This window comes from Chiloscyllium plagiosum, chromosome 27 (assembly GCF_004010195.1).
Source record: "Chiloscyllium plagiosum isolate BGI_BamShark_2017 chromosome 27, ASM401019v2, whole genome shotgun sequence".
In the NCBI taxonomy this organism is placed as follows: Eukaryota; Metazoa; Chordata; class Chondrichthyes; order Orectolobiformes; family Hemiscylliidae; genus Chiloscyllium; species Chiloscyllium plagiosum.
Genome location: NC_057736.1, coordinates 14446642 through 14458330, shown reverse-complemented (window position 1 = coordinate 14458330; position 11689 = coordinate 14446642). Strand labels below are relative to the sequence as shown.

Here is an 11689-nt window from a genome sequence, read left to right as displayed (position 1 = left end):
GACTCAGCTCTGACACCCTATCCAAAAAAGAGTTTGTTGGAGAGTAACCACTCAACACGAACGAATACAACTGAATCATTCAGAAGCAAAGAAAAATATTTTAAAAACAATTACTGCCATTGGCATTACTAAACAAGGATCTGGGAACAGTTCCTCTTGGATACAGATATGCAGTAGATTCACTTATAATTCAAAATGTGACAATGCTATACTTGATGTATGAACAGAATTTAAGTTCAACAATTGTAATGACTTGTTAATCAATCTCTTTGACCTTTGTTGATGCATTGGATCTGTATTTTCAAATAGCCATTCTTCAGTAATGACCTTGGATAATAAATGTCAGTAGGCTATTTCACTGTGGAAAGCTGCACAACTGAGCCAGATGGCAACCTCACCAAATATCTAACAGTTCTTTCAATGGTGTAATCCTGCTCACAGAGAACTTGAAAACACATCTGTTCACTTCAGCATCTGGTCCATTAATGGATTTGTTGCTAATTATTTTTTGCATGTAGCATTTATGAACACTCTCCAAAGGTTTGGCAAATCACTTGTTTAGCCCACTGCTTCTCCAGATTATACTCAAACACTGGAGTGCTATAGTATGGTCAACCAGATAATGGTAAGCAAGTGGAGCAAACCAATACATGCAGTCCAGAATCAGTATGCAACATAAATACTGGACCTCTTGTGTCAGGTGTCTGCCTTCCACTCCAGATACATTACATGTACATTAGTACTTCTTGGTCAAGTAGTTAATCTGTGTGTCAGGCTCTTTATACCATTGCAATAGTCAAGCTTAAGCATTCAAATTCCAAACATATACATATACACTAGGAAAATTGAGGACTGCAGATATACATATAAACTATCTTGATTTGCACTTATGGTTTCCATTGTACATTTCTATAGACTGCAAAAATGAACGAAAACCTCCACAGCTCTTACCAAGATTTAATGTACATTTATTCTTAACACGTGGAACATATAGTATAAAGATTTCATACTGAATAAATGATATTCATTAAGCCAAAGGAAAAAGGAGGAATTTACATCAAGTTTTAGCTACATTGTCTGAAATACAAATATGCAGATTTCATAGCACTGAAAAATCTCAAGTTGTGTTTCTTCATCATTTTTGTGAGCTTCAACTGAACCTAAACTTTTTTCCACACCTTGATTATAAAGGAAAAACGTGATCTGTTGCTCTCCTTGAACTAGAGCACAACTTTATACATACAGAAACTTGTACATTACCCTCGCAGGATATGGCCGATGGAAATAAAAGCTATCGTCACTTCTCGCTTGACCATGAAAATTGTAAACCTCATTCTACGAGAGAAGGAAAAAAACAACCAACTCTGAGGGTATGTGCATTGTACAACTTCTATATACAATCACAGCTCAGGGGCTGAGGCTGCTGTTTAAAACCAGTCAAGAAGTGAAAGAGGACAGTCCATACAATCAAGGGGAGGTCAGGGTGTTGTAGATACACACATGATACTTTAAGGGGGAAAAGCCTTTTTCACGTTTACTGTAAACTAAAAAGTTTTAAAACTACAGTTTGCTGCCAAACCAGCATTTCTCAATGTGAAACATTGCTTACAGCTGGTCGAAGGTTACATACGTCTAGGGTCTAATGCACAGGCTGTCTCCTGCATGGCATACACAGAGTTTCCGACGAGCCACCTTCCAGTGGTTAAGTTATAATTCAGAGTACAGCACTGAACCACAAAGATTTCCCAAGTCACTTAGCTTCCAAAATTTACCATAAAAACCTTGAAGCAGGGCCCTCCAGGAATGAGGCAGTCTCCCAAACTCACTGTAAACGAGACAGCAACTTTGGTTAAAAAATTTCAGACTTTTACACAGGCAGCAAACATTCATTGTTTCTTTTTCCTCTGGTACTTGATCAAAATGACTACAATATCCTTCCATTGTTAAGAGTGGGTGGGGGCAGATTTTGGGAACAGAGGTGGTTTTTGCATAAATAAAGACAGAAACAGTCGATTTAAAGATCTCCACTCACGCACACACACGGTAAGGTTCCCACGGCTGTCATGACTGGCCTATCATGAAGAGTACATCACAAATTACATTTGTAACCAGAGAGTTCAGGAGAGGCGATACAGAGATATCTAGCAGTCGCGCCTCATGCAATGTGAACTCAGAGTGGTTTTCTTCTACTTTTGCCATTGCCAGTAGGGCCTTAGCTGCCCGGCGCATCATGTCCATACTTGTTGGCTCAATAGGTGCAGTCTGCAAGTGCATGAGGCTGGGTTGACTCTGCTGGAGCTGAGTGGCAGCAAGGCTATCCTCCAAAAAACCCAGAAGGTTACTGATGCTTCCCTTTCGAACTGCGATCGCTCGGGCAGCCAGACTATCTCCTTGTGCCAAGTTTGCCAACAGCACCACACACATTTCACGACACACCTGGCTTTTCCGCTCCCCAATGAGTCGGACCAATATCCCATAAAGTTTCTCCAGACGGCTAAAAGGTGGTGTTGCCAGGATCAGGTCTACATTACTGTCCTGGATACTGAGTTTACATAAGCTCTCCAGGACAAGTCTCTGGGGAGAGAGCATTACGTTGGGACCTAGCGTTGGGAAAGGGTCCTGGGCTTCTGCTGCAGGACACACAGCCCAGTGCAACAATCCATCCAGAATTGGCAAGCAGATACTCTCTGGATACAGAGACAGGTCCAGCTGCCCAGAAATGTTGGCCAATGTGACAAGAGTGTTTTCCCGTAATACTTCTAAACAATCCCACCACCACTCATCACTATCACAGCTCACGCCTTCATCCTCCTCATCCTCCTTTTCATATGTTAACGGTGCCTGTTTCCGTTCAGGGTGTTCATGGTGCTGCAGGATCAACTTGCCTAAGATGAGCAATAAGCCAGGGTGCTTTGACATCTCTGCATCATTCCCAGGCACAAAAGACAAGCTGCGGACAATATTTGATATACAGATGCACCGCTTTGCTAAAGAGTCCTGCCAGTCTGCCATCATACATAGCGGTACCTCATCCCTGCTGCATGGCTCATCCTCAAGAATTTTGATATTTTTATGACTTTGTGCCTGGTGAATAGCAAAAGGAAACTTGCTGTTCTCCATATTCCCCTCTACTGAGCCATTTACAGCGTCCTTATTCAAAGAGCCAGGCCTAGCTGACAGAACATCATCCATAGTCGCAGTTATGCTTTTCTCAGGCCCCTCAACCGTTGCTGTTGTCTCAGTTTCGCCCTCTGTTGTCCCTTTTTTGCTCTCAGCTGTGTGCCTTTTCACAGATCCTGCATGGGTTGTTGTTCGTTTTCGTGGTAGTACCTGCGTTTTACCCTCAAAGTGTGTTTGGATGTGTTCTGTAGTGTCACCTCCCCCAATCTGCCAGTGTAGCAATCCACTGTCGAACTCCTGCACCCTGCCCAATTTATCTGAGCGATCCACCACAAATTGGTCACTCTTTCTAACTATTTTCACAGGAAGTCTATCAAACTTGCTGATGTGCTTGGGATTTTCCTCTGTACTCTCAATGGCATCGGTATCCTCGGTCATATTAGCTGCCATTTCTTCCTCACTTATCATATGTTCATCTTCCTCCTCCTCAACCTCTGACTGCAGTTTTAATTTTCCAAACTGCTCTGGATCCAGCAACGTCTTTTGGCCAGGATCCCCGATCTCATATTCTTTCAGAATTCCAAATATCTCAATCAAGCATCGCCTGAAATACTCCACCAGAAGCTCCAAGAATCCAGGTAACTGGGGAAAGATAAAACAGAGGTGAAGTATTGATCAAACACGGTTAGTATGACCAAGCATAAACCAGTGAAAATTAAACTGACTCCAGTATAATAAAACAAAATTCTAGTCCTGTGCCTGTTCACTTAAGTCTTGGAACAATTAAACTGCAGAGTTGAACTGCATTTTGTTTGTCCATCAATTCTCAGCACCTGCAGCACAAGAAGTCTGGAAGCATTTTTGACTGAACTGAGGACTAGGGGAGATGGCCATTTCAACAATCCTGAAGTGGGACCATTACAGAACCAAACAAGTTAGAGTAGAGTAAATCTATTTTAAAAATAGGCTATGTTCACTGACAACAGTGTCTTCACGTTATGCACCACTTAAACTCATACACATGCAGTTAAATTGGTTCGTGGAGTGAAATCCAAGGAGTGAGCCTCCCCATTCCCCAGGCACACAATCATCCCAGCTCTCGTGAAGCCCCTTTCAAATTCACACTTCATCTTTGCACATACACAGTGCGGCCCTTGCATCTGTCATCGACATTTTACACGAGGATGTAGTCAGTCGGATTGTGCACAGGCAGGTTTCCAAATTAATTGCATGTGCAGGTGTCAAGTAGTTAATGCCCAGCAAATATTAATTTAATTGTTTTAGAAGTTTTCTTATAATCTTAGCAATTTCCTGTCCCTTCCTGAAGCTGCTAATTTGCATTAGTGTGCAAATTTACAGGCGTTTCTTCAACCAAGTGGCCTGTATTCATGCAAGCCCAAATGTGTGTTCACAGAATCATTCGGTCCTGAAGACCATTTGGTCTGTCTCTCAGGATCCAAGGAAGAAGTATCCAATTAATATCATTTCCCACTGTTCTCCTGAAATCCCTTTTCAGCTCTAAATCCATCGCCTTCTAATAGTTTGTTACTGTATCTACTTTTCCGCCTGATTCTTTTGCCAGTTGTTTGAAATCTTGTATCTTCTACTACTGGAAACAGTCAATCCATAACAGCTCTATCAAAGTTTTTACAACTCTATGCCTCTATCGAATCAATCTTCAACTTTGTATTAAGAACAACCCAACTTTCTCTGACTCTGCAAATGCAAGTCCTTTCATCCCAGTACCATTCCAATAAAACCCATCTTCACCGCTTCAGAGGCCTTGATATTCTTCTTAAAACATGGCATCCAAAACTGAAATTACTTCAGTGGGGTCCTAAACATCAATTTAGAAAACAGTCAGATGTACAGCATGGAAACAGACCCTTCGGTCCAACTCGTCCACGCCAACCAGATATGCCAACCTAATCTAGTCCCACTTGCCAGCACCCAGCCCATATCCCTCCAAACCGTTCCTATTCATATACCCATCCAGATGCCTTTTAAATGCTGCAATTGTACCAGCCTCCATCACTTCCTCTGGCAGCTCATTCCATACATGCATCACCCTCTGAAAAAGTTGCCCCTTCAGTCTCTTTTATATCTTTGCCCTTTCACCCTCAATCTATGCCCTCTAGTTATGGACTCCCCCATCCCAGGAAAAAGACTGCCTATTTATCCTATCTATGCCCCTCAATTTTATAAACCTGTATAAAAGGTCACCCGCTCAGCCTCCAACACTCTCGGGGAAAACAGCCCCAGCCTTTTCAACCTCTCTCTTTGGTTCAAATCCTCCAACCCTGGCAACATACTTGTAAAAGCACAGCAGGTCAGGCAGCATTCGAGCAGGAGAATCAACACCCCAGGCTTGAGACCCCATCAGCCCCTCATTCCGGATGAAGGACAAGCATTTTGCACGTCTATTATAAAGCCAGGATCTCATATAGCCTTCTCAACTTGATCTGCTACTTTCAAAATTTAACTTGCAGAAACACTGCCGAAGCGTGACTCAAATCAATTGCCCCGTGCTTTAAATTCAATGTAGCCAGTTTTGCCATCAAATAAATGGAGCAAGCCAATCTAAATGGAAGTTAATTTACTAAACTTCTTTCATCCTGTGAAGAAACAAAACATAAACTGACCTGCAGAATAAATATGGAATTTCATTTCACCCAACCTTCGTTACTATGAATTTTTTTCAAAATGACGATTTTGTATTTTGTATGTAGAACACAGCCAATATTGAAGCTTTAATAACCAAAAAGAAAGTAATTGCTGTGAATAGTTAAGAATATATGGAGTGCACACCTGAATTTACCATCCTTTTAAATTAAATTTCAAGTTGTATTTCTGCGTAGGTGGCCTACTCCTTATTAGTAAATAAAGCCCCTCTGCTGTTTCCTTCCATGTCTCACATGACAGCATTTCCAATGTATTATTCCCACAAGGGCGGTTCACTGACCACCAAGACTGGTGTTGTGGTATCCCAATGAGTTTCTGATGTCTTACTACAGTTCACAGATTTCACTAAGTTAAGGAAGCATTATTCCCATGTGTCAGGTCATGATTTTAAGTTAAGCTTAAATGTTAATGCATAAAGTTGAAAAAGGACCAAATTTTCTCACACTTCAGGTCTCTCTTCTCCAAACACGATGAGAAAGACATCAAGAATGAATAATATACGCATTTTTTTAAATTCTAAGCATACACAAGCTGCTCTGCCTCACTGCAGTGTGCATACTTGCACAGCTACAAGCTCCAACCAATGTAAAAGTCCACCCAGAGTAGCTTGATGCCTGGACAATAAGTGATCAGCTGGATCATCATTGCAGGAAGTTTACTATCCAGATAGGTATCAGAAAGTAGGACTCAGACTAAAAATTGATACTTTTTTGTTCAAACACAATTTTCAGAAACCAAACTCTGGTCAGTCTTCAATCCTAAATACTGCCTTGAGTGATCAGATTTTATTCCAGTTTGCAAGTTTTGTTTATTGTTACTCACCTGAGAGAGTGTGAAAGTGGCTACACTGCTATCGTCGTACAGTAAAATATTAATGGTATCCAAGGCCCAGGTACTTTCAGCCAGGAGGCCAGATTTAAGGGACATCATCACCCGCCAAGCCTCTGGGGTGCCTGGGAATGGAACACAAAGCATACTACTTTAACCCTAATCCAGGGACAACTTATCATATTTACAACACATTGTATATATAGGATAATGCTTCTCCTCCCTCGTTCTTTAATGAATATAATGATCTACTTTTTAAAAAATCCTTCTTCCTCTCCCACCTCCCCCATTCAAATACATAGCCTTACTGGCTTTATTTCTATTAACAACTAAATTATTTGTATTGACAAGGTTTGCCACACACTATCAGTCGGTCATGCTTCAGTTGGTAGCACTCTGGCCTCCGAATCACAAGTTTGTGGGTCAAGGCCCATTCCAGAACTTCAGCACAAGAATACAGGCTGACACTCCACCGTCAGAGGTGCATCTTTCAGGTGAAACTTTAAATTGAACTCCTTTCTTTCCAGGTGGACTCAAAAGATCCTATGGAGATATTTCAAGAATCCGCACAGGAGGTATTACCACTGTGCTAGCTAAAATTATGACTTCAATCAATAGCAAAACACCTATCTGGTCACCATTACAATGATGTTTGTGGGAGTTTGCTATGCTGCTTCCTTTACTAGGATGGGTTGATTACATTTCAAAGAGCAGGCTATTTAAGATGCTAAATAAATGAAGTTCTTTCCTTCCAAAGAAATCATCTCAAACATCAGAGCCTCTTCCTATAATCCACACCACATTGAAATCTAAGCTTGATGTGACAATATTACTCAATATATGTTCTCTGAACTCCAGGTCCTATTCAACCTTCTTCATAAAAATAGTAATGCGTGCTTAACTGGCAGTACTGCTAATGGAATGCAGTCCTAGCTGCAGCTCATGGACCAACATAATGTGAAAATCTTAGATCCACTGGATCCATCTTGCCTATGCTTGATCTTCAAAATGATAAAGTCCCATTCGTTTGCTTTTTATCAAAAGCCTGTTCCCAAGCTTACTGCATAATTGCCATTTTTCTTAAAATATCAAAAACACAAGTGCTTGTGCGAAGAGAAGTAAATTTTAACGGTATCTTGAACTTGATTGCTTACTTTATGTGCAAGTGCATGGCCAAGCTTCCCTAAGCAGCAATCAATCTGGTCAGTTTGCTGTTTAATCTTATTTAGCTGACAAAGAATGAAAAAGGAGTCGGCCACTCAGCCCTTCGAGCCTGCTCTGCCATTCAATAAGATCATGGCTGAACTATTTTAACTTCAACTCTACATCCTTTTGATCCCCTTGGTAATCCAGAATCTACCTCTGCCTTAAAGACATTGAGAGATTCGGCATTGTATTTTGAAGGAAATTCCGAAGACACTCGATCCACAGAAAATCTTTTTCCTCAACTGTCTTAAATGGACAAAGTAAGAAATCAGCAAAGCTATCTGTTGAAGGAGCAGCGCTCCAAAAACTAGTGCTTTCAAATAAACTTGCTGGGACTATAACCTGATGTTGTGATTTTTAACTTTATCCATCCCAGTCCAACACCAGCACCTTCACATACTGTCTTAAATGCGTAATCCTTTCAACTATAACCCTCATTCTAGATTTTCTCACAAGAGGAAACACCCTTTCCACATTCACTTGGGCAAATCCCCTCAGGATCTTATATTTAATCAAGTCACCTCTGACTCTTCACCCGCAGTGAATGCCTCAATGGAATGAATCAGACAAAACATTCAGCCACATCTTTTTAAAGTTATAAGAAAGGTCATGCAGATGCACCAATTTCACAGCAACATCACCAATAAATTTTTAAAAATGCATTAAAAGCAGAGAAATGCAAAACAGTTAATTCGTTTCACATTTAAAAGCATTTCAGTGAAACAGAAAATAAAAATCTGACCAGTGATAACTCACCACTTGCACAAAATACTATTCCCAGAACACACAAGATAGATCGCTGTACTTTGGGCTGCTTACGAAACTAGCATTACCTTGCAGCCACTTAGCTGTTTTGCTTGAAATCACTATTCCAGGCTCACCAGAGTATTTATAATCAAAATTATCCTCACCACCTTTTAATTTATACATCCAAAGCACCCCACAAAAATCACCCACTCTTTCTAATGCAGATCAGGAGAATTCCAGGGTACTGCAAAGGAAGAGGTCGCCCAAGATCACCAACACCGATAATTGTGAGCCGTTAAATGAAAATTCTGTTATTCAAATATGCTGCACTAAGCTCAAAAATCTTAAAACATTAATACAAAAATATTTCCATTAAATTTCAAAACAAAGCATTGACACAACTATTTCATAAAACCAGGCGGATTTGAACAGTTTAGAAATTTTGTACCAGTAAGGTAAAATATCAATTTCTGGATAATTTTCAGGGATTCAAACTGAAAGACATTTCAGAACTTTGATGACTTCAAAACATGTCGTTAGAATAACTTACTAATTGTGAAACCAGAAAAGGCCCACTTCCACACGTCCACAGGCAAAAGGGTAAGAATGCACAGCATTTCTATCAAAACCTCGCTTTTGAAAGTACAAATATAGCAAATTTCCAACCAGCAGTGTCCTATACAGGAGCTTAGATCAGTTTAATTGAAATGTCTCCCAAGTACAGTCTCTAGCATTGTCCCTTGAGTCAAATTCTGGCAAGCCTCAAAAAAAAAATGATTGACTAGATGTACCTGTTAACAGACCACACAAATACGATTTGATTTAGACATAGATCGGGCTGTTAAATTCCTAGTTTAATGCACTAAGCTCTTTGAACATTAATAACTACCAGAACGTTACAATTATCACTACTTACCAATATCCTTTGTGGTGAGCCTCCGCCGAGATTTCAGGACTGGTTGAGATGCTTCTACTGAACCAGGAGGAAAGGTGATGTCTCGTCTCATCAGTGGTGGTTGTGTAGAGGGTACCGAAATATGTGATGCAGGAATGGGGGGTCCAACCTTTTGCATCTTCATTCCTGAATGCAGAAATGGTGATTTGCTGGGTGAGGTACGGTTCTCCAACGGTCGTGGCATGGGAGCTGGGCTAGACACCTGGGAAAGATGGTTTGGCACTGATGGAGGAGTTTGGTAGGTGGACTGAGATGGCCTTGTAATTGGGGGAAGAGGAGCAGAGGGGGTGAACGATGGTTGGCGTTGGTTGACATGGGAAGCCCACTGTCCTTCATGGTTCATTCTCTGATCAGGACCCATCATCTCTTCAGAACGATTCATGCTGTGAAATCCTGAAGCTTGTGGTGGGGCACCAGGGCCTTGCCGATTTGGGTAATTGTAAGCCATGTCATTTCGCCCTGGCCACACAGTGCCTTGTGGTCCTTCAGGAGGAGACTGTAATGGGCCCATCATCTGCGGGGGCACAGGCTGCTGTGAGGCTGAGCCAGGGGGACCTTGCATTCTCTCCCTACCATACTGAAAAGGGAATTGATTCTGCACCGGCCGACGATCGGAACCAGGATAAGCATTGCCGTACTGGTTATACAGATCTTGCTGAGATTGCTGGGCTGTGTATGGCATCCCATACATTTCACCTTCATGTCGCTTAGCTGGAGGTCCATACGACCCGTCCATCTGGCGTTTGAAGTTCTGACAAAAATAAGGAAAGTGCTCAGGATCCATGAACTCCCACAAATGAAGAATAAAGATGGCACTAAAACAAACTCTGGGCAGCTCAAGCAGCTACCAGCAGGAACAATAACAGATATTCAAAAAAACAGGCAAGAGTAATTTTTTTTCAGGAAATTAAGAAAATTAGAGGTGGTATGCGGCAAGATGGAAGAGAGAGTATAAAAAATCAGGATGACAATTTGCGTAAAAAAAGCAATACTTGGCCAGGCTATAATGTCAGACAGGGAGCACAGGGATGGTGGTGAACAGGATTTAGTGCAAGCAGAGTTTAGATAACTTCAAGTTTACAGAAGATAGATGTAGGAGGGATGGTCAGAAATGGAAGGAATTATCTAAAAAGTAAGAGGCTTAAACAAAAGGTTTTAGCAAGTGAACTGAGCTGTGTTGACAACATTAGAGATGGAGACATTGCATCAGACTTTGAGAAGTAGCATTCAATGCAGATTGCCACTGTACTCCTTCATTTTTGCGAAATGAAACAGTACTGCATTTCTGACAGGGGATTCCAATCATGGTTCCTTAAGAAATCTGGAGGCACACAACCATTCTGACAGGTCCCTTACAGCGCAAACAATTGGGGGAAGGGAAGTCACATCCTCTTTTTCAGATTTAAATAGATACTTTCAGAGGAGCCCAGGAAATTGCCCAGCAGAATCTTCAATTTCGCAGGAAATTTCTTAAGAGTCTGATACACTGGGAATTCTGCAGGATCCTCATCCTCATGCATAGTTCCTTTCAATGCTTCAGAAACAATTATCTGGCCATTGAAAAATTCAGGCCAACCAATCATAAAGGCGGCACAGATTTGATGATTTGATCAAAAGTACATCTCTGATGTTGTCAGTAAGTCAAACCTGATGCTGTGCTTTTGGATGACGTTGCAAGGCAAATCAGGTAGCTGAAAATAGGAGGGGGTGGGCCAAGCTTAAACTCATGAATGCCAGAGGTAACAACTTGAGAGTGGGAGAAGCTATCCCCATTAATTTTTGGCTACAGATAGATAACTAAAAATGGAAACTGAAGTGTCTCAATTTCACTCCTAGAAGACTGACTTAACTTAAAAACTTTGTCCCTTTGTTTTAGTCTTCCCCACTTAAGAGTTTTTCTACAACTATCCTATTGAATCTTTTTCTCATTTAAAATACTTTTATCAGATCAGATTTCAGCCTCAAATAAAAGCAAAAAGTTGCAGATGCTCGAAGTCTGAAACAACCTTCAGAACAATTTTAAAAGGGTAAACACTGAAATGAAGAAATTAAACTCAATGTTATCAGTTTCTCCCTCCATACATGAGGCCAGAAATCCTGTGTTTCTCCAGCATTTTGTTTGATTCAGATTTCAACTGCTTAAAATCAAGA

General features: G+C 41.0%; 1 protein-coding gene across 4 annotated transcripts in view; it reads right to left on the bottom strand.

Annotated features, from left to right (window-relative positions):
* Positions 1 to 951: 951 nt before the first annotated feature.
* Positions 952 to 11689, bottom strand: part of arid1ab (AT rich interactive domain 1Ab (SWI-like)) — a 126532-nt gene continuing 115794 nt past the window's right edge. For all 4 annotated transcript variants that reach the window (XM_043717472.1, XM_043717474.1, XM_043717476.1 and 1 more), the window contains exons 18-20: positions 9500 to 10289; positions 6625 to 6755; positions 952 to 3762 (exon numbers count right to left, since the gene is read on the bottom strand). In XM_043717472.1, the coding sequence (XP_043573407.1) occupies positions 2062 to 3762; positions 6625 to 6755; positions 9500 to 10289 (2622 nt within the window). In that variant the 3' untranslated portion in view covers positions 952 to 2061. The remainder of the gene's footprint in view (positions 3763 to 6624; positions 6756 to 9499; positions 10290 to 11689) is intronic.